The 24104-nt window shown below is 37.7% G+C and overlaps 1 protein-coding gene across 1 annotated transcript in view; it reads right to left on the minus strand.

Annotated features, from left to right (window-relative positions):
• CA10 (carbonic anhydrase 10) overlaps window positions 1–24104 on the minus strand; it is a 158608-nt gene that overhangs the window by 79104 nt on the left and 55400 nt on the right. Inside the window, exon 3 of the mRNA XM_030461832.1 lies at window positions 22108–22250. Within this exon, the coding sequence (XP_030317692.1) occupies window positions 22108–22250 (143 nt within the window). The remainder of the gene's footprint in view (window positions 1–22107; window positions 22251–24104) is intronic.

Raw genomic sequence — 24104 nt, forward strand, 5'->3', positions numbered from 1 at the left:
CTGCTGCAGTTCCCAGCCCATGGCACTGAGTGCCACATCCAGTCTCTTTTGAAATATCTCCAGGGATGGAGAATCCACCCCTTCCCTGGGCAGCCCATTCCAATGGCTGATCACTCTCTCTGTAAAGAAATTCTTTCTAATATCCAACCTAAACCTCCCCTGGCACAACTTAAGACCCTGCCCTCTTGTCTTGCTGAGAGTTGCCTGGGAAAAGAGCCCAACCCTCCCCTGGCTCCAACCTCCTTTCAGGGAGTTGGAGAGAGTGATGAGGTCTCTCCTGAGCCTCCTCTTCTCCAGGCTGAACACCCCCAGCTCCCTCAGCCTCTCCTCATAGGGTCTGTGCTCGAGTCCCTTCACCAGCCTAGCTACTCTCCTTTGGACCCGCTCCAGGACCTCAATATCCTTCCTCAAATATTAAATAAAAGTACAAAGTTCCCAGAATACTGTTCTAGAAATGCCTATAGTTCCAAGGAGGTACATCTGTAACTATCTCCCTGATTAGCCCAACAGTCATTTTTCTCCCAAAAAGAAGCTGGGCATAAAGCAATCCAGTCAGTGGGAGGATGAACAGAGATGTGGAAGAGGTTCTTCTGGGAATACTGCTAGAGCACAGATTTCTGGCATTCAAGACAGCTGTGATAAAGGAGGTTTGGCTTGTGAATGTTCAGCAAAGCCATGTCTGTCAGCTCAGTAATGTTTAGCCCAAGCATTTCTAAACCTCTCTGCACTGGGAATTTTTAGTATTGTATTAATTCAATGAACAACGTAAAATAATAGTGTCAGAGTAATATCCCTGGATTTACATCAGTAAATGTCTGTACTTCAGGGATTTCAAGTAGACTTAACTCTTGTTACGTTTTATGTTATTTTTTTCTCCTTCTTTCTTTTCATTTTTTCCTAATTAGCCAAGGATGGTCTGTATTTTAAACAGTTCTTCCCTGAATTTGAGAGATGAGAAATGGTTCCAATTCATTATGAACCTGAAATACAGTCAGTGGACTTTTCATTTCTGAAGGAAGTATTGATCAGAAATTTCCCATAGTACCTCTTGAAACATTTACACTCCCTTGACAGCACAACAATCGATTTCTTAACCCTGTTAAAACAGGGCAGTGGCACAAAAGGCATGATGTGTGGAAACATCTTGTTTCTCAGGTCAGCCAAGACAGTTAGTTTGTGTCAAATGATCTGTGGATATATTGTAGGAATATTTCAGTTCTACTGAAAGTCTGAGCAAAGCATTTGACTGAGTGTTTGAGCCTTATATAATTCCATTAGTCTTCTGCAAATCAAAATTAATTGAGTTTATATTCATGTTGGACCCATCCTTTCAAAAACAACCCAGGGGAGAAGTTCTCCTAGCTCATATTACGAATGTCTGTGTGTGGGAACAAATCAGGATAGAATATGCATCTTTTTTCCAGAAATTTCAAGAGCACACAGGAATTGTTGCCCTGACCATGAAAAGCTGCTTGTTCCTTTTATTTCCTGGACAGAAAAACAAATTACCATTTTCAGAAGTGCATACTTTTCAACATCCTTCATTATTCTCAAATCATATGTGTTTATAAAAGAGTATTTTCCAAATCTAAGGCCAAGTCCCAGAACCACTCATGTGGAAAGAAAGGTTTAAGGGATGATTAATCACACACATAAACTTGAAACAATAAGCCTCTTCTCCATTGTTTAACTAATTATTTTTCATAGCATAAACCAAATTCATTTTGACAGGTGTAAACATACACATATGGGGGTGGAAGATGAAACCCACCAGAGAAAAGCCACCTTACAGGGAGCAGATACTAACTGTATTTGAAAGTAATATGTCTCTGCTCTGATAGAATAAGGAGTAACAAGATTTCCTTGCAAAACTTCCAACAGGCAGTTCTGATGCATTCATTTAGGAAATGGTTTCTGCTGTTTAGGTTGTGCAGGTTGCAAATTAACCAGAAATCCACTGCAGGTGTTTAGACTGTGAAGCTGAGAGAGGAGGGAAGATAAAACAAAAGAGAAGAGCAGCCTTGACTCCTGTAGTGAAGCACAAACTCTCTCCCAGTTAAGGGAGAATTTCTCTGAATTTCTGTAACATTCCATAAAGCTGCTTGGGCTTCAGAAAAATTTCACTGCATTTGCTCAGCCCCCAGGCTGGATGCTTCATAGGCACCTTTCAGTCCCTAGCACTTAGAGGATGCTGTGAATATGCCTCTAGAAACATGGAAACAAAGAGAGTATTTTCTATAGGGCACGACATCCATCTTAAACTCTTCCTGTGGGTGCTGGTCTTGTGTTAAAGCCCCTTCTTACCTGTGGCTCCATTTGTGTTTCAGGCTTCATCCCTCTGCTGACACCCCCCGTGCAGAGATGTTTCAGGCTGGAAAACCCTACAGCTCTTTTAGCTGAAGTGCAGGAAAGCTGCCTGACACCTCAGCTGTCACACCTGCATTTGGCACCGTTTTGACAGTGACAATTGTTCCACTAAGATGAGGCCTGACTCTTATCTGTCAAGGAGACTTCACGGGAAAGCTGGAAATGCCTCTGGTGAGTTTTGAAATCTCTCCACCTCCACTGAAAGCAATTAGTACTCAGTCATCCCAATCTGCTTGGAAAATAGGTATGTACTGTCATTTGCACTTCCCATAATCCAGCCTAGGCCACTTCCAGTGCTTTGAGATGCCAAGTAAGCAGCTCTGAAAAAGCTGTGCTGAGTCTGGCAGAGAGAATTCCCTCCTACGTCTCTTTTCACCTTCAAGTTTCTCCCTGCAAAACACTTTGAAATTTATGCTCTCAGGTTACGGTAGATACCACAGACTCTGATGTCTGCTGTGCTCATTCCCTCTCTTTTCCAAGTCCAGTGTAGGAGAATCTGGGTCAAACTAGACGTAAAATGCATTTTCTGAATTACACATCACATAAAGAAGTGAAACTCCCATTTGCATGAAAAGGAGTTATGCTCACCTGAGCAAACATGCAATTTGGTTCCTCTATTCCCAAATATTCATCTATTCAACAGCATCTTTTAAGGAAAAAAAAGTGTTTTGGAAATCTGAGAAAATAATAAAAATGTAATTCATAGCCAATATGAAACATATTTGAAAATATTAATTTCTCTCTCTAGTCATCATCAGGCAGCTTATTTACATAAAAAGTGTAAAATGAGCAATGGATGAATACAGGTTAAATAAAAAGCAATTTAAACCATACAGCATACTCCCAACCACTTCAAAATCATACCAGATAGAACTGCATGATGAATCACCACAGAATTCCCATTTAAAAGAATGGATTTTTTTCCCCTGTCTTCCTACAAAACTCTGACTTTATTCCTCTGAAAGTGCTTTAATGAACTCTAAAAACAGTTTTCTTGTCAGAAAACTGTATAAAATGAGTCACCAACAATATACAAAGAGAAGAAAATGGTAGCATGTGAAAAATACCCAAATAAATGGACTTGCCTCTGCTCAAGAAGAATGAAGATGAATGGGACAAGGGTTGCTGGTACCTCACCACCTCTGAGAGTTTGGCTTCACAAATACACTGCTGTGGTGTCACCAATCTGTCATAAAGTAGGGTAGGGTGGCTTTGGTAGCACTGTAGTACACTTCTGAGAAGCATTACTTTGAATAATGAATTATTGGGGATATCTCTTGTTAAAATTATTATAGAAGAACAGTAAGGTTATTACCATAGAAGTGCAGTAAGTGGAAATAAACAAAACAACCCTCCAAGTTCTGTACTGACCAAAATATGTTTTCTTAAAGGAATTTATTCTAAGGTTTAAGTTTCTGACAAAGTGGAAAATATTAATGGGAAAAAGGCTTGCTATTCATCAATGACCTTGAATGTCACTGCTGGTTACCCTTGGCAACAGCCAAAGAACAGCTGGGTTTCAATAAAAGGCAAATGCAAAGGAGAGCAAGGACCAGTGTTGCCAGTGAGTTTATTACCCACTTTCATGTTTGTAGTAGTAATTGGTTTCTGGGATGCTGGCTTTTTTTTAATGTTTCATCCATATGGATGGTAATACCCTAAGCTACTGCTGTTCCTCACCCCTGGATGAGAACATGGAGCTCTGCAGCCATCAAGGTGGGTTTGGCCATACCTGCCTTTGGCAGCCCCATTCTGCTGTCTGCTTCTCCTGTGGAAGCTGCTGACCTCACTGTGCTGCAATTTGCTGTGTCAGGTACCAGCATCTGTCTGTTGGCCAACATACTTAGAAACAAAACAAAACATCTTTTATTTCAGGGCAGAGATGTCTGGGTACCAAGGGACAGGCAGGGACTGGTACCTGGCTTAAGCACAGTGGATGTTTCAAGGTCACCATAATTACCTACTGTACTTTCCTTTTTTGCCCTGAAGAAATAATCAAATTAATGATCTCACTTTCTGGCAAACCCAGAAGCTCTATTAATTTCACTGATTCATCCTAATGCAGTGATCACCACCAAGAATTTATTTTGGTGTTTGGTGAGCAGTGAAGCCAATGTAATATGAAAATTGTAACATTGTAAGATATGTAAGCAACACAGAATCAATTAAAAATGCAATTGAAATGAATCCCATGCTTGCTCCCCTAGAAAGATTAGTTAAGGCCAGTAGAAAAGAAAGATATGAGACTGAAAACAACAGGGATGTGGGTTGTAGCAACTTGAGTTTCCTTGTGTTGTGTTGTCACTGCTAATGCAACCTGTAGCACATCCTGCGATGCCCTTAAATCATTGTGCATGTTCAGGTGAAGATCTTTTACTTGCATATGAGCAGAATAACATCTGAAGAAGGTGTTCAACTGATTTTAATGAAATCTCTCTCTTCCTAGTTCTACGTAGTTACAAGCCCATAAACATCTCGATGCAATCTTGAAATTCTTAAGCTTTAAGGAAAGCTGGAATGGTTTGTCCCAAACAATTCAGTCACACGATGGAAAGGAAACAGGTGTAAGATGCAAGAGTCAGGGAAGAGATTCTACTTTGGGTTTTTGTTTGATCTGAAAAACCAACCATCTCATCTGCTGCAGTCCTTCTCCGTTAGGAACCATTAATCCGCACAGATGGTGAAACCTTGTAATCTCTGTTACCAGCTGCAGAGGGGAATTTTTAATGAAATGGGAATTTGAAGGTTTTCACAGAAAGCACTAGAATCACTCCTATTATTTCCCGTGATGCCCAAATTACTTTGACTGTTATTTGACATCTACTGTACTGTAAATAAAGCAGCTGCAGAGCTCCGGTCAGAGCCCAAATGCAATAATTTTAGCTCAGCCTTTGTTGGTTGCAAAAGCCAGATGCTGAAAGCATTTCACTCAAAGAGAAATAAGTCATCCACCCTCAGCACATCTACTACAAAAAAGCTGGGAACTTACAGCCTGTTATCTGGAAACTTTATTTTACCTTTCTCTGAGATTTAAAATGGTCTTAAAGAATTTGTAACCTGAAGTGAAGCTAGAAAATAAAACATAAAATATGATTTTTTTTAAAGAAAGTCATAGAAGACACAGTCACTATCACTTTTTCATCCTTGTGATGTAAAGATTTTGGCTGAAGAAAGTACAGCAACAATTTGATTTTTGAGGAGAAAAAAACAAAAGAGAGACCTGATCTAGAAAGAGTATTATAAAGTAACACCTTGGAGTATCGATACTGAATAAATAAATTTAGACCTAAGTGTGTGAATTATCAGCTGGAAAGTCAAACAATATATAGAGATTAATTCTAACTTTAAATTAAGGTTAACCATGTGATTTCTTTATAAGCTTATTATACCTTCAAGAATAGCAGCAATTTCTAGTAAAGAATTTCCCTAGTACTTATTTTTAGAATATACAAGCCTTACAGTGCAAATAATCAGTTTTACCAAAGCAAACAGCATTTTACCTGTGTATGCAGGGTAGGTGTCAGACTTTCCAAGCAAAGCTCTGAATTTGCCTTTCTGATGTGAATTTCAGCACAGCTTCCCCATTAAGCAAGTCCCACTTCAGGGACTGCAGTCCTGGGGCCCACTGCAGTAATATTTAACAGAGCTAAAAAGAGGTTTGCATTTGTATTGGATGTAGCAGCCACAAAATGTATGTATAAAACGAACCAGAAATGAAATATTCTTCTTGCTTTTGAGAATAAAAATTTCTCTTGCCTTTCTGTGGCACAAAATGGGCACATTCAGAGATGGTTTAGAGCCAATGTTGCTCATCTGACCATGGTGGAGATGAAACCAATCATGCCAGACCTGATTTGTTCCTAGGTGTTCAGGGTTATAAAAGAAGCAGCAAGGGGGGGTTTGGAATTCAGGCCTGAATTCTGAAGTCTTTGTTGCATTGGTATGAATGTAAATCAGTGAATAAGCCTTTATCTGGGGACTAGAAACTTGTGTTTTTTACTTGGATTTGCCTGGTTTACCTGCTCAGAACCAAAAGGCCAAGGTTCACAAAATAACTCAAGGGTAAGGTAAATAATTTTGAAATGAATCAAATAATTGATTTGTGTTATACGAAGCCTCCATGGCAAAGGTGCCACTAAAGTCTTGGGTCAAATCAAATCAATCAGTTAAAGTGCTATAAAATATGAATGCAGGGGGGATAGATGAGATCTTCATGTGAATAATAAAATAGTCTATAAACTAGCTGAAATAAATCAATCTTCCTTGGATGCAGCAAATATAAAATGCAGTCTATTTCATAGTAACTGTGGCTGAAGTGAAAATATATTCAGATGCAGATACACAATTAGAAGGCTATTTAATCCAGGTGAGGACAAAACTCTCTTAAGTGATCGTTTCCTTCACAGAAGTCCAGGGGTCAGAGTTTTAAAGCTAATTCAGTTCTCAAGATGCAAATAGACACTTGAAATGATTTTGAAAGACAAACTCATTCTGGCACTAAGTTCTGTTGATGAAAATGGGGTTCAGAACATTTGTAAATCTCTATTAGGTATGAAACTATGTTAAAAAAGTAGTCCCAGAGCTCTTATAAAAGTTTACATTGAAAATTCTGAAATGGAAATGGCATTTTGTTTCATGAAAAAAGCTTAATGGAATAACTTTGTTTCTTTTGAAACATTCTTTGCTGTGTTATTTATCCCCATGGTGCAAAAAAATAATAGAATATATGTTTTTAATTAAAAGGAACAGCAGGCATTTTGATGGAAAGTACAGTAGGGAAAAAACACCCTACAAAATCTATTTCAACAAAAAAACTCCTACTAAAAGCATCTGGCTTTTCTGACTACTCATCAGGAAAGTATTCTTTTAGTTACATATAATCCACTGGTCAAGGTCATGCATGAAAACTGTTACATCTGTGGCAAAAAAGAGAAAATCCATTTACAAATCCACTCTGCTAATTCCAAGTTATTTTAAAATTACAAAATATAAGCATTTTATTCTATTTTGTTCAAACCAGTTCTCCATATTATTGAGTGTATTTGAAAGTATTCAGTAAATGTAAAATATTGCCAGGGTTTGTTTACCTTATACTCATTACTGAGACTGATAAGACAATAATCAATGGAGAGCATAGTTTGAGGATTAACCCCTGTGAGAAAGCATCCAAATAGGTCTGTGAGAGCTTCTTTCCTAACCTGACATAGGAACAAACAACTCCTGCTCCTTTTAGAGGGAAATCAGATTTCTAAAAGGCAGGCAATGTATTTACCATTTAATGATATTAATGCCTTAATTAGCTAATGCCTTAATTCCTGTTCCAAATGTGATGCTTGGAATCCTCAGCACATCTCCAAGTGACACCTGAGTTCACAGCAAACCCACACGAGTCCTGTCAGTTACATTTTTTCACGTTCAGTTGGTGACATCTCTTCCTGCTCTTCACCTTTCCTGCCATGTGCAGACACAACATGGGGGTGCTCTCCCAAAATGGTACAGCAGGAGCTGGGGATGAGCAGTCACCTCTGAACCTATTCCAGTGCCTGCAGATGAGCCACATTTGTCCTGTGTGTGCCTGATGGCAGTGACAGCTCTGAGGGTGCCTGCTGGAGTCATCCCAAAGCCAGGGATTCGTCTGCAGGCACTTCCTACCCCTCCCCAGCCTTCCTGGTGAGGCTAAGGGATGCCACCTCTCCCTGTCTGGCTACAATTGTAGTGATTTGGGATTTGTCCTAGATAAACTTAACAGGACACAACGGATAAAGATATCCAAGGGTAGATTTGTGTTTCAGTAATACGGGTGCAAATCCAGAATTATACTGGATTTATATTTATCTGAGACAAGAACGTAATGTACACAGGGTTGTTGTGGTTTTTTTTACAATACTGTTGGAGTGGTTTTGTATGCATAAATGAGTAAATATTAGTTTCCTTCAAATACCTTGCTTTTTGTAGGAGTGATTAAGGGAAAAGCTGAAAGAAAAAAAAAACCCTCAGTCAGCTACAACTGGGAATTGTTAAATGGGTTTTTTCCCTGCCTGTCGCTTTATTTGATGAATTATGTTTCAGAGCATATGGCTTCAATCTAAGCTACTTACCAAACCTCTATTATTTTTTTCATATTTTCCTTTCATAGAAGATACTGCTTCAAGGTGTAATGACAAACACTATACTGTAATTCCCAGCAATAAACAGCAAAAATACTGTCTTCGTGAACAACTGCAAAATATTAAATATTCTTTCCTTAGGCTGCAAGCTTCCTTCCACTCATATTCATAGCAAATTACAGTCTTAAGTGAAGGTTAATGACCTCTGATTTTTTTTTTTCCATACAGTTTGTTCCAGCAGTTAACTATAGTTCACTTCTGTGTCTAACTTGCACAAAGAACCATGCTGATATCTAGCTAATATTATGTGTGCCAGTAAGTTGAGGCTGAAAACCTGCAAGTGCAATTTTATTCACTGCATTTGATAGAAGAAATCTGCAAGTTTATCAAATGGGCCGTTGTTGGAATGAAAAAAAGAGATTCATCACATGTAAAAAAAAAAAAAAAGGGCTGTTCAGTTATAGTTAACCCATCATTACAAGAGCAGAACTATTCATGTAACAGATTCCCTAGCACTAAAATGCTGTGACTCACAATACTCTTGCTTTTGTTCTCCTCCTTCCAGTGGCCAAATGTTTCAGCCTCAAGCATTTTTGTTAGGAAAACTTTTGAAGGGGAAAGTAGAGGTGAAAATACCATTGAAAAGAAAAAAGTAAAAGAAAACCAAACAAAAAAACAACCAAAAAACCAACTCATGAAGCATAGAGAAAAGGAATAGTAGCAAAAGCCAAAAAAAAAAAGGAGTTGGGCATAAAAGAGACATCTTTTGGGGTGGGGAGAGGAAGAAAAACCTATCATCAAGAACCTCCATAGCGATTTGAAGAAAAACATTTTGCTGCTTTTATGCCAAGCAATTTCAGCAGAACTATCTCCTGTTGTACTGCATGTGACACAATCAAAAGCCACCCAGGCTATTAAAAATGAGAGGCAAAGATCTCTTGGGTGAAATGAAGGTAGCACTACAAATCTTCCCAATCCTTGCAAGACAAGGCAAAGAAAGGCTTTTATTTGATGCCGTGCCTTGTTGAGCACAGCTTCTCTTGCTGACATGTTGCCCTGCTTACAATAAACAGCTTTTGGGGGCTTTCAGCTTTGCTTCAGTGTGTTTAATCACCTGCAAAAGCTGGTTTATTGCCTTGTATACCTTCCCCATCATGAACATTATCCTTTAAGTATAAAGCTTTATGGTGAGTCTGTGCAGGACAAATGATGCAAGGGTACAAGGCACTGTCAAAGCTATGTGAAAGCAGAGATGAAATAAATCCATGTGAGGACTGCAGACCATGGAAGTAGAAAGATAAGCTATAGGAAAGCAGTGCAATCATTTCACAGGCACTCTGCTTGTTTAAAATGGAGCTTTGTTTGGTGAGAGCCACTCTGGCAATCTCATATGCAACCATCAGAAAGATGTATGCATTGAAGGAAAAATAGGAAGGATCAGAATACACTGAGTCAAAAAGGCTAATAATGGGTATTTGGGTGTACTTTATTTCTGAAAGCTTCAGCTAAGGTGCTTTAAAAAAGCTGCAAATACAATAAATAAAGCAGAACACTGAGAAAGTATTTAAATGGGAAGATGTGATATTGCATAGAGTGTTTCCTTTATTAATAGAGAAGGACTACATGCGCTTGTAGAGAACCTTTTCTAAAAGGGTATCAAAACCATGAACAATTAATCAAAGGCTTTTAATATGAAAGAGTAATTTTTCTTCCTGTGACAGGTGGATATAGAAAGATGGTTGAATTAAATTCAGGTTTCTTTAAAGTTTTTTTGCAGGTATTTTCACTTAGGTTAAGATCCTAATTATATCAAAGCTTGTAGCAACTGTGCTGCTGCTGAGTTTGGTAGCAAAGTTATAAAATGGTGGCCAGCTTAACAAAGCAAAGATGGTGACATAGCTCTCTATTTCAAAAAAAGCCAAGTCTCACTAGAACTCCTGACTTTCATTTTTTAGGGAAAATGGAAAAAAACCCCATTGTATTAAAAAATTGAGAGATAAAGCTGACATAAATTGCATATTGGAGGCTAAGGCATTGGGCCAAATACATTTCTTTGTCTTTAATGTTCTGAAATATTTCCACCCAGGAAGCATTTTACAGCTATTGACAAAGTTTGCCAATTCTTACTCAGTAGAAATTCTGTTTACTACTCCCTTGTGTGATTTTTAAAAATTTTACTTTCCTTTTATTTAGAACTTTGGCTTTTAACTGACTCTCAGGTGCCAGAGAAAGTCTAACTTTTACTTTTTTTTTTTAACCAGGCTTTTGTTACATTTTGTGCATTACTCAGTATTTTTATGCCCTAATTCAAATACTTCTTTTGTCCTCATTCATTAAATTACTGTATTCAACTCAATAATGAATTTTTAACTTCCAGTGATTTCTCAGGTCCCCACTGAATGAGTTCTAATGTAGAAACATAGATTCAAGGATGTTTAAAAGCTGGAGTTTCATTATGTTATGTGTTAACCTATTTTCTATTTTATAACAAAAGATCACCCTAGAATCTTTGTAGAAAAATGATGAAACATTTTGTGGACAGAGCTCCTTGAGAAAATGTGATTTGGAGAATTGGGGCATAATAATAAGGCCTCATAATTTCTATATGTTCTTGACTTCTAGGAATGCAGCATAAGTATCAGTGTCTAATTCTGGTTCTTTACCTACATGAAGTGACTTGGGCTTTAAGATTAAATACTGTAAGCTCATCTGGTAAAAGTGATAACCTTGTAGTACATCATTATGTTGTGCAACATTACAGAAATAATCTTTGTTTTCTTAAGAACAAGGAGTTCTGAGCATATTCAGAGCAATTTCTCTGTCCTTATCAGCTGAATTAGTAAGCTTAGAACAGTGACATTTCCAGCAAGCAGTATTGCAAATACTAAATAACTGGTGTGATGGCAAAGGCAGTAAGGGTTGCCACAAATTACAGTCTAGTAGGAAAAGAACAAATTCCCAGTGAATGCTTTACCCTTTCATCTCATCAAATTCACTGAAAATATTTCTAGCTATTTTTAATTTACAAAGTATTTACTCTGAGGTGTCAAAGACAGTCTGAACTACTTTATATTCAGGAAACAAGGTAGGAAATTAATTTCATTAAATTGCAGGCATCTGAAAGCTTGATTTTCCCTACCAAGGAAAGAGGGAGTTTCCACAAGCTATTCTGAAATGTCTGTGTTGAAATAAGGGAATAGTACTTGATGTTTTTAGAGAGAAGTTAGGATTAAAGCCCCAAAACAGTGTCAGCTGACAGTGATTTCTGAAGGTTTCTTGTCTAATCCCCTGGTTCAAGTGGCACTCCTGTCACTCCTGCATAAAGCAATTCTAGGCTTCATCCAGCTAAGTCCTTCCCATGGATTTTGTGCTGAAAAGGAAAAAGAGGGTGTACCTTGCACATAGTCTATGGCCAGACATGTCCCACTGACTTCAGTTTAACAAAGAATAGTTTTTACCTTTTTCCTGTGCCTTTTGCACGCATTTGTGAAAGAATTGCATGGATACACAGACAGCCACATAAAGGAAGGTGCTAAATTTTTATTTGTGGTAAATGAAATCCCATAAGCAGCTGCAAATCCTTTGCTCACTCAGTGATCCAACTCTGTCTTGAAGCCAGCAAAAAGCAGGAGCAATGGCAATGCTATTTTACCAAAACTTGGACTATAATGCACCCACCTGACTCACTTCTAAATCACAATTCAGTGACAAATTTTGGTCCCAACCTATGTAGTTTAGATGGAAATATTTTTTTTCCTGCACTTTTAAACCCATCAGCAGTAAGTGCTGAAAAGCTAACCTAGTGCTTAGCTAATGTGTACTTGTCAGCTAGATGTACAGAACTTCCTCTAGTCCCTCAGAGGTAATACTAGTAATGTGATATTTGTTACTGTATCTTGCAAGTGAACGAATTAAATTTACCACTTAGCCAAGCATGAAATTGTGTTTTCAATAATAATTCAGTAAAAGTTGTATATGCTGGGAATAATTACATATCTCACTGAAGAATTTGGTATCACCAAAGGTGTCCATTTCAGTCATTAAATAAAGTGTGATTGCCCATCTATAGTGCATCAGGACAGTTAGCTTCAATGAGCCAGCAGAGGATCCAGGTAGTAAAGCTTATTGATTAGGCTCAAAATACCATCAAAAGCTAATGAAATGTAACTTTTGGAAAATATATCTCTTTAATGCTTTGTGGACTCTTGCTACCATGGCAGATCTTGAAATGAGAACTATCCTCATTTTAGAATTGTCATTCCAGTTTCCTTCTTGGTTGCAGTTTCTGTCTGCTCTAATTGGGTTCTGCTCCTCGTGCTTCCTACAGCAGTATTATTCTTTTTCATAAATTTTGATGTGCAGAACTGCTTTCTCTTTCCTATTTCTCATGCTAATAAAAAATGATTGCAGTCAAACTAACAGTAATATTTATCAAGTTTGTTGTAATAATTTGACATACTCAATATTTCATCCAGCACAGCTGTTTTATTCTCCCATTACATGCACCAGATGCTGTAATATTGTTCCTAATTTATGCATGGAGTGTTCACTTAAAGGCTGCTGCATCCTTTCACCCCATGCAGCACTGGCTTACAGCTCAACAGCACATCCAGTAATCACCTCTGTGCTGCTCACAGGAAAATGGTGATTCCAAACCTTCTCCAGATAATAAATGGTATCTGGCAGAGGCAGGAAGAAAAGCTGAAATGCTGGCATGCATTTCACTCCTGCCAATCCTTCCTCTTCTTTGGAATCTCTTTAGTATATCACTGCCCATCCCTTTGCTCCTGTGATGAGTTATGCAGGGAATAATGGTGCACTCAAAAAGAACAAACATTGCTAAGCAAAGGATTTTAGATGTTGAAATAGATATGTGGTTTTACAGCTAAAGAGCTTTCAGAAAAAGACAAGTCTAAGTGGGAGACATGACAGGAGCAAAATCCATTGGTCAAAATACTACTTAATCCCTTTAATGAGACAGAGAGCCCAGAAGTAGCTGCAGAAAGACACTGAACTGGAGCATCTCTTTGTTGACAACATTATTACACATCTAGAAGCAAAACAGGTTTTTGACCCAAAGAATGATGGCAATGTGAGTGAAATACAGCCTGACTTGTAATGATTTCTAGGTTCTTGTGCCTTGTAGAGCTTTTCATTAGCACAACCTTCATTGAACAAACCTATTTAGGAGTTTGTAGCAAAGCTGTAAATACATTCACGGCTGTGTTTCTGATTTTATACTTTTTGCTCAGTTTGTGGGGTAATTGCTAACAGTCCAGGCAGCAATAAATCCAACATGACAGTCAGCAAGAATGAAGGACTGATGCTTTCATGAGGACATTATGCCCTCACTTGCAGAGATGAGCATTCATTGAACTGGTCTAAGACTTCTTCCTAATAAATAATTTCTCCTTTTCCCTTGCACTGTTTTGGTAGAGCAGGAACGGGAGGTGATAAAGCAGCTGGACACATATAAACATCTTGGTGATATTTGCAGTGATATTCCAAGGGGAACTGAGTAAACCTTCAACTTCAAACAGCATTTAAAGAACATGGCGTTTGGAAAAATATCAGTCCATTGAAATATCCTGAGCTGTCTAGGCAGAAGTTTCCCCCAAACCATGGAGATGAATCTGGAGATGCTCACCATGGCTGTTTGAGCTCCAGACCAGCTGTGCAGTGCCAGCTCATGTACCCTGCTCTCATAATTTAAGCTGAAATCTCTGCTTGTTCTTCCCTAAGCTAGCTTTGCTACTTTTGAGCAGGTTCTCTTGTAGTGCACCTTTGGCCAGGGAGATTTAACACATACCTGTAAGAGGATTTTGGCTGTCACCTTGCTTGGCTCATGTATCAGTCCTTACATGTGTCCTTGCAGTACAGTTTTCTACAGTCAGAAGACTTTGTGATGCTTAGCTCCCTGACTTGAACTCATCACAATGGTAAGAAATTAGCATATCATTAATGTTCAAATGCTGCTATATCTTCTAAACAAATTTGTTCTAAAAGAATGAAAAATCCTTGAGATACTCCTTGGTTACATTCTTAAGATTTTTATCCAAGCAATAGTAGTTCTTATTAGTATCTTAATTTTATTTTGCTTATGATGTTGAGTTCTCAGTGCTGCACTCCCCGAAAGGTACTGAAAATGCTGCATTTCAGCCAAACAGTGATGTGCAGAACAGGGGTGTTAACTGCAGCAATTTACTGAATATGCAATTTCTTTTTTAAATATATGTCTATCTGTGACATTCCCTGTTGCTACCTCATTGTTTTGTAAAAAGTGGGTAGAAGAAAGGACCAAACCAATTTCATACAGGCAGGTAAAACTCAGGTATTTTTAGGAGACTGCAGCATTCAACTGGGCTATCAGCAGGTGCATTTGCAAGCAAGTTGGCACGAAGGAACTTGGAAATAGCAACAGCATTTTCTGGCATTGCCTTCTAATGGAGGGGACATGTGGAGTACTGGAGAAGAGATAATAGGGAACAGAGGATGCGAAGACACTAAAATGAGGAATGGTAGGAAATCAGGCTGCAGTATTTCTTCTGTTTATGGAGCACTTTCTGCTAACAGAACCCTTGCTACATAGAGGCCCCCCCAAAGGTCAAACGAGATACAAAAATCATTTATGGACAACTATGTAGCTACCCCAAGGACTGAGGACATTTGGGTGGTTACAGATGGGTAACTAGATGGCACAGGACTTTGCCTGTTAATAGAGGATCTTTCCATCTGAAACTTGATCCCAGTTGCAAACATCCAAATATTATCCTGCTGTAAATATATACATATATAAAAAGTCTGGATGCAACATCCATCCAGCTATGGTCAGACAGTGTCTTACTTGCAGTGAGAAGATTTCAGATAGACACAAGGTGTCATTAGTAACCCTTCCCTGCTCTTCTGTTTCACCTTCCTCCTCACCCTCAGTATAAACCTCCAATGTATTTGTGTTTCAACCTGCCATAGAAGTTGGTGTGTTCTGTGCAACATCTTCTGTAGCTGAATAGCTTCCCTGAGACAGGTGGCACTGAGCTGTTAACATAAATGAGTGCAGTGTGTCACAGGTTAGAGATTAGCACTGTTTATGTTTTTCTGATGTATGTTTTCACCTTGATCCCCAAAGTGGCTTGGAGATAGTCAGACCTTGTGTATTCATAACCTGGATACACAAACAAAGAGTAATCGTTCTTAAAAAAAGCAGAATTACCTTTTAATAGCCACTGCAAATGTTCCAGCTGCCTTGTGAAGCAATCCCCTTGGGTTATATAAGCACCAGCATGAATTTCTTTCAGATGGTTTGAAACAATGGTGCAAGCTGTACAGGGTTAAGTTCCAGATAACTTTCCAGAACCAGTCCCTTTACCTAGTGACAGCATTACTGAGAGCTGGAGCAGGGGCAATGGGGATGAACTATAAATTCAAAAATCAACAGTTTATTGACTTTCTTTACAAATTCTGGTGTTTCTTCAAACTGTTGCTTTAATCAAATGTCTTACAGTGAGTTTTCAGATTCTAAAAAATTCTAGAAATGTTTCTTTGTTTTAATCATCTTCATATTTGTTAGCGAAGAGAGAACTGCAATGAGTTTTAGTAGCGAAGTTCAACTTCCTTTCCTTGTTTGATTAAAAACAAAAATTTCCATTGCCAGACATATACTGATAGTTTGGGTCTGTTTCTCATTCAAGGACACAAGCAGTAGCTTGATAAAGAAGCTGGAGGTAAAACTGTTCAGTTATAATTTCTTTCAACTGAAAGTTACATTATAGAAAGCAACAGTTGGAGATTCAAACGCTTACAAAGTGACACAGAGGGCTCCCACACATCTAAGCAATACTACTACTAACATGATTTCCTGTCACTTTCTATACAGGAACTGAATAAAAAAAGATTACATGAAAGGCCTGCAGTTCATTGTAACTGTCCCTTACATTAAGAACAGTTTCTTAACCCCGACTTATGTACATTTTCCTCCTCTGCTCCTGAATCATCCACTGATGGTTTTCCTCAGCCCATAGAGTGACACACCTTAAATACCCCCAATGCTTAACCATCCAGCTCCTACTTTGGTGAGGAGCTGCTGATCCACAGATTTGGTTTTGATTATTAGATACAGTTCATTGACCACTGCTTCCCTTTTTTTTCTTTAAGCTTCTTTCTAACATCTAATCCTAAAACACATAGTTTAATTCCCCTATCTGTAAGCAAACTGTGCCTGCTTCAGTTTTCAACAATCAGTGATGAACAGCACCAGGATGAAAACCAATGGACTTGGACTTCTTTTGAACACCAAACTGCTACTCAGGATTCTGGATGGTTTATTTCACTGCCACCCTGGCAGCACTGCTGTTTATCCCTCTCTTTTCTAGCTTGCCCCTGCATTGACATGTATCTGTTAGAAAGTACCTGCTCCAGCTGCAAGACAAGTAGAAATCCCTGCAAAATAGATGGTGATTTCTTGGTTACAGTCAGAGTAAAACAGTGTGAGATGGGACTAATAGGACTGTTCTCTGTCATGCTGGAGACACAACAACAAAAATTTTTAGGGGCAAGTATTTTTGCTTAATGCCCCAGCCACAAACCAGTTTTACTTAACCTTGACATTCTTAACTTTTACCTGAATGTAAAAGGTAAACATGTTACAGGGTAAACTGAAAGGAACTGCTGCCAAACTGAGAGCAGATTCTGAGCTCTGGTGTAAGGTGCTGAATATTATTTTCCCAAATCTAGAGCATCCTCAGAAGTTTCCCATGGCAGACCAGGGAGCTTGTTTTATGACATCAGACAAAATGAAGTGTCAAGCAGAGTATTTATACTGAGCAACAAGACCCTGATACTATGAGGAAGCTGTTGGAAGGCATCTTGAGCCCATTTGGGGCTTCTTTATGATTTCAATGGTACTTCATTATCACACACAACCAGAAGTGTAGAACACACCAAGATGCACATCTGGGTCCCCAGATATTCCAAACTGATTCAGTCTTAAGAAGGGCTAACTGAAATGATAAGGAAACAGAAGTCCCAGTGTGGAGGCAGATCTAGACTCTGAATATGTTTCCCTCATCTATGGTCTTCTAAGAGCAAAGTTTGCAAGTACCTCTGAAAAAATGCTTAGCATTGTTTTCTGTTCTAAAGCCAATGCCAAGGACAATTAAGTTACTTTAACCTGCTGTTTCATTTTGTGTCATGTACTGACACAACTGACAATATGCAAAACTGTAGCAGGATTGGAAATGTTAAACATTTAAGCAGCAGTACTATGTTTCATTTTTTTTATTCATTAAGGTTTTTGATGTTTGCATCAGACTTTTGACTTTCTAAAGTGATTCTAAATCAAAACATTGTATTGTTAAGCCCTCTAAAAATTAATCACAGATGAGTTTACAGATGACATTGATGTCTTATTGCTATCCATTCCTCCTGGGCCATTTCTAACAATTCATTTTTTATATTCCTGCAGAGCTGAAATATGGTTCTCACCAGTATCTGTCCTTTTATTAATCACCAAAGCAAAGCTTGGCAGTTGTCATATATTGCACTCTTGAGAAAAATGCTAGTAATACTCTGAATTGATTGAACAGCATGGGATCAGAACTAGCTGGCAGAGAAACCATTTAACTGATTTCAATTCATAAATCTCCTTTCTCCTCTCCTATTTTAGTTAAAAAACTTCTAAATATCACCATTATCTTGTGATGCAGAGAATGAACCCATTTTTATAAAGATATTAATTTAAATAATATGTGATTGCATTCATTAATGTCCCATAGGAGGAGGCAGACTAATGGACCTTGCTGACTAACTTTTGGTTTTGCACACTGAGCTGGAGAGTGTACAGAGATGTAGAATGTAGAGAATGGCCCTTGGCCAGCAGAAATCCATTTGTTTATTTCCCCTGAGATCAACATCAGGTCCAATGGCCTTCCTTGTCTTAAAAGTAAGTGATTGTAAACAGAATTTTACCAGCTTTAAACTACAATTTAACTCCTTCATCATGACCTAAAATGGAAACACATTACATTACATGACAAGGTTTAATTAAATGGCAGGGATGCACTTGGTGTCTAAAGCAGATGCTTAACACATCCTTAGAAGAAAAAAATGTGTGGTCAAGAACTGCACTTCAGTCTTGAAAAATTTTGGAACCAGGGCTCTTGATATTGAGAATCAGAGAATGAGGGGATCAAAGAGGGATTTGTTAGGAAGTAAAGTTTGGGGGAACCAAGGTAGAGAAGAGAGACTGTGAGCAGTAGAGAAGGGAGGAAGTAATCCCAGAGGAGGAATAGCTCAGTGGGAAGTGAGGAGGTTTGTTCATCCATTTGTACCATCCATGACAGCCTGGAAATCCCTGCCTTGGAAGCTGAAACCCATTGTGCTTGCTACCCAAATGTCACTTGACTGCAGTGTCTCCTCAGTGAAGATTTTCCATTGTTCTGTTGCCTTGGTGCTTATGTGAATCCAAATTAAAAAAAAAAAAAAAAAAAAAAAAGAAAAGCAGAGAAAGTAAAATGATGTTTCTCTTTGTGACAAAGTGGAGAAGTGTGATTTGCATTTTAATAAGAGTTTGTATTGTTTATTATAAAGGGCTGTTTATCTGGAATAGCCTGCATGTTAAATTCACTGAAATGGGTAATCAAGAGACAAAGCTGGGCCTGAGAGAGGACTGAAAAATAGGGAGTTTCCTCAAAAGCAGCATTTCTTCTGGAGAATTATCTGCATGTAAACTCATTAAGTGTCTTGTGCTGAGATTCTGGATCTTAAATCAAATTATCTGTATCAATGACACTCAGCCTTCAGGACCTGAAAAGCCACATTCTCAGGAAACAGAGAAGTACAAATATACAAAATAACACAGGAGTATTCAGAATTACATTTGAATTTTAAATCACATGGACCAATGCCACAGACAGCATATAAAGCAATGTATCACTCACTGCTCACTGGAACTTGGTTGTGAAAAATTGGATAAAAGTGGTATAAATATTTGGCTAATTGAACTGCCATCATCAAGAAGTTTCTTCTCAGCCTTGGGTCAGAACTCACTGTTAATTCACCTGCTGTGGAACAGTCCCCAGACTGTGCTCTTCTACACTGTTAGGCTACAGAGTAGCAACACAGTGATGCTGTCCTTCAAACTCTCCTTTCAAACCATTTCACTTCTTTAAGAACAAGCAAATTGTTCTAAAGTGGTCTAAATAAATGCAGGGAAATCTCAAGTCAATATAATAAAGTGCTTTCCATGACAAACAGTGAAATAAACTCTCTAATGGAATCAACTAGAATGGCATGCACTTGAGGTAGCATCTTTGGTCATAAATTCTGTAATGAAGTGGTTCAGAAAAGCTTTGGGCTGTCTCTGTGGAAACTGAAAACTAACCAGGTAACTGGTTTATGGAAATTAAGCAATGCTCCCCAGCACCCAGAATAAAGGCCCAAGAGAAAAGAGTGGTCAGGAATGAGAGTTAAGAGGAGGTATTAAGTCAGAGATTTTATCACCCAGGTGTGTTATTTGCATTTCTCTAGTCTGCTTTTGGATCCTGTTCCTGTGGGTGACCATCTTCTGTTCCTTTTAAAGTTTATTTCAAAAGTGACACATACAAAGCAGAAATGTTTTCAAAATCAGAACTCAAATAATACTGATTTCTACTTTAATAGAGAAGAGTTTTGTTAAAAACTTGAAGTGTTCTAAGACTAACTGTGCTGAATGTATCCTTCCATCTAGCTCTCTGTAAAGGTTTTACTCTCCTCCCAGCTCCCTTTCAAAGGAGATGTTTAAATTTGATGTTGTGGCCAAATAGCTTTCTCCCACCTTCACTTTGCATGTAAGCTGGTTTATTATGACTTTGGTTTGAAACCACATAAAATCCTTTTTTATTTATTCATTCTTTTTTTAGGATCAGTTCCATAAAGTCCTCTTGTGTATAGCATAATCACATATAAAGTCTTGTCTAAGAAATTCCTTGGCTGCTATATCTGTTGGTTCATTGCCCTGAAAGCTGAAGTGCTTCAGCCCATATGAACACACCTCCGTTTTTAACATATAAAAAAACATCACCAAAAAAAATGAACACAAATATATCATCTGCCAAATCAAGTCCTCAATGAAGCTTTAGCTATGAGCAAAGAATTTATTTGAAGGCATTAAAATCCCAGTCTTTTCCTCAAAGGGAACTTTTCATGCAACTGTTCTCAGAAACCTCTCTAAAGCATGAAAAAGCATGCACATGTACCCCCAGAATCTTAATTAGAAGTACAAAGCAAATTTCTAACATCTCATGCTACTTCCAGGAGAAATCCCATTTGTCAAAATAACAGAAAACAAGTAATTTTGGAATAACATTTTGTTAGATTCTCCGATTTTTCTTATTGTAAGTCACAGTGCCTTTCATCTGCATTGCTCTGGATTTCAGATTGAATAAAAGACATTTGCCAGCATAGAATAAACAACAGAATCTTCACAATGCCCATCCCCACATAAGGACAGCAACACAAAACCATTATGAACTAGTGACTATTTCCAAGAGTGCTAACAAGTTCAAGATACTGTATTTATAAATAATTTTAGTATTGAAAAATTTCAACCCTCCAGTTCAATAAGCAGCATTGATAACTTAGTTATTTGAAGATTGTCCTCTTACTTTCATACTGTGAATAAATTCTGTAGTGAAAGGAAAATCAATAAGAATAATCAACCATTTTCAGAGCATCATTTTTTTGTCAAGATTTTTTTCTTCCTCCATCTTTAATGTATATAGAATAGCCCAGATGTCTGAGTGCATGAGGCACAGTTATACACATTAAAAAAAAGCAGAATTATGCTGGATTTGTACAACAGTATGATAAAATATACTTTCCAAGTCTGGGTAGACAAGAGAACGTTTGGTCAGAAGCAGAGGTTAATCAACTAGTCAGCTGTTGCTTTTCAATAAGAAATCATCTTGCTGATCTTATATGAGTAGGAGAGTCTTTGCTAACCTATCGTTTCCACTTGATCCAACATCCTTTGAGATTTACTTTTGATCTATTAAAAGAAATGTTACCATTTTGTTTTCTAATTAATTTAAGGAGATGTCCTATAAAATAAACCTTACTAGTGCCAATGTGCTGGAGATAACACAGGAACATGATTGCTTTTTGAACACATTTTCTGCCTGTCCCCTCCTGAATTGTGTATGTTATAGTTGTTTTTATTTCATAACATAAAGAAGCTCATTCACCCCTTTCTGCCCCTTAATGTGATGGCACTGCAATGGAATCCCCATTTAGGTCAATAAAAGAAGGTCCTGGCTATCTTAAACAACAGTTATGGAATAGAACCTTTAAAATGCCACTTAGGATGAACATAAAATTTCATTATAAACGTGGAGTTTCTAAGTTACATGATATTCTTCTAGACAGCAGAGTTTCAAGTGACACTTAATATGAAAATATAAATACTTGCTAGAAGACACCTGAAGACATATGGGTGCTCTCTCTCCAGCAGTGATGAAATTGTCTGATTTGCAATGCACTATTTATAGTGGGGTTTTTATGAGATAAAAGTGTAAATGCTTTAGACAGCAAATGTTTGTAAATCTACTAACTTGTATTTTTTTATACAAGGATATGACAGTACACATATAGAAACACATACCTTTCTTCCCCCTGTGTTTATCCGAAGTGGAGTTAAGAAGGGATCAAAAATCATATGGCTGGTTTCAATATTGACAGGTGATTGTCTTTTCCCAACAGAGCAAAGATTCCAAGCTGAGTTAACCAAACCCCAAAAGGAGGGCACTGCAAAATATAAAAAAGTACAAGTTTAAGAAAAGTCTGGAAAGATGGGAGAGATACATGCAGGGCAGACAGCCAGATAATTGAACTTGTCACCCTGTTCACACACGGACACTGAAACAGGCAAATTAATCTAACATTTGAAATTTAAAACTTCATATACATAGAAAAAATATATTGTTTATTCATATATTTTTTCTATCAAGAAAGAAAGTGTTCTGTGGTTTTTTTTCTCTTTTTAAGGTAGATACATATAATGCCAGGTTCAATTAAAAATAGCTCCATTGCTGTATTACAGGATATTTACTGTGCAATAAGGATGTGAGCCATTAGTTCTTATGCTAAGTTTGCATTGTGTACCTGGACTGAAACTCAACTTTTAACAAGTGTCTGTATTTAATGACTGAAATTGCAGATACTCACATTACTTATGTCAGAAATCTTTTAGCTCATAATAAACTCTGTGTACACCAGCCTTCTATAAGGTTAGATGGAAGGCCTTTAAAATAAACAAAGCTTTTTGTAATCAGAAAAATGAGCATGTGATATGTTCTTAAAATTTTATGTGGCTTCTTTGTTTACTACTCTACTCATCAATTCCTGCTTCCACTGGGAACTTACAAGACCACAGAAATCCCCAGCATATGCTAAATCATAGTGCTAATGCTTTGAAATGGAATAAAATACATGTAGTGCAATTAAAAGAGAGCACACTTAATTATTTGTGCTTTTTCTTAAGAGAAACACCATAGGATCTTACTTCAAGAGAAAACCCCTCCTTATGCAGAGGTCTAAAATAAAAAAAAATTAAGTTAATTGGGATAGCCCGGTTTCCCTTGACAAATTCCCCTGTGCTGCTATTTTAAAAATAAAAATATTAATGATGAACTGTAGAGCTGTTGCTTGGATGGTTTCAAGTATTGCTAAAAAATAATCTTGCAGGCAGAAATACCCTTGGTATTGCAAAAAAAAAAACAAACTCCTGAGTAAGCTTTTTAAAAGTAAATAACTGAAGTAGGCAGTATGTGTAATAAAATGGCAAGCCAAACAGGGCAGTTCACTATTTACATGTTCATATTATTTAAAGAATTAATGATGTAACTGGGATTGTCTCAGAAAAGCTACACTGGAAAATACCTGCCATGAGGGGATGTTTTAAGATGTTATTTCTGTTTTTGACAGGGAAACCTCTCGTTCTGTGCAATACCTGTCACACCAGACCAGCTGTGGGAAGTCAGCAAGGTGGAGCCCAGTCGTGTACGTTTGTATTTCAATCTTTGATTTCCTTCTCAGTGCTTTGGAAGCTCATGCTGAATAATCCCTCCAGCAAGTGTCTGGTGCTAGCTCAGCTATGGATGTTCAGGCAAATCCAAAGTGCAGCAATGATAAACTTATCCCAGAAGGATTTCTGAAGGAGCAGAAGGATTTTGCTTGTGCTTCACCTGAGTGACCATTCAGTAAGGGTGAGTGACCTCAGACTGCACACCTACATTAAGTAGTGGATGAGGATATTATGCTATATAATGTCTGGTAATATTTAATTAAAGTAATTAGTGCTGCTGCTTAGATGTTCAAAGTAGTAGAAATGTATTCAGAACCATAATGGAAAAATCCAAGGAGGCTTCATGTAGGAAACCAAGGATTAAATTGAACCCGAGCACTGAATTAACTGTGTGGTTTAAAGAAATTAGTGCATGAACCTAGGAACACATATCAAAATATTCATTATTTTATTATTCCAGCTTAGATAACAGATAAGATTCTCCTAGGGGTTAAGTCACCAATGAATTAGTATCTTCTTGTATTTCCATCCAAACCTAGTCATGTCTGAGTGGGAATGTGTCACATCTTTGGGTG

Source organism: Calypte anna, chromosome 18, assembly GCF_003957555.1.
Source record: "Calypte anna isolate BGI_N300 chromosome 18, bCalAnn1_v1.p, whole genome shotgun sequence".
Lineage (NCBI taxonomy): Eukaryota > Metazoa > Chordata > Aves > Apodiformes > Trochilidae > Calypte > Calypte anna.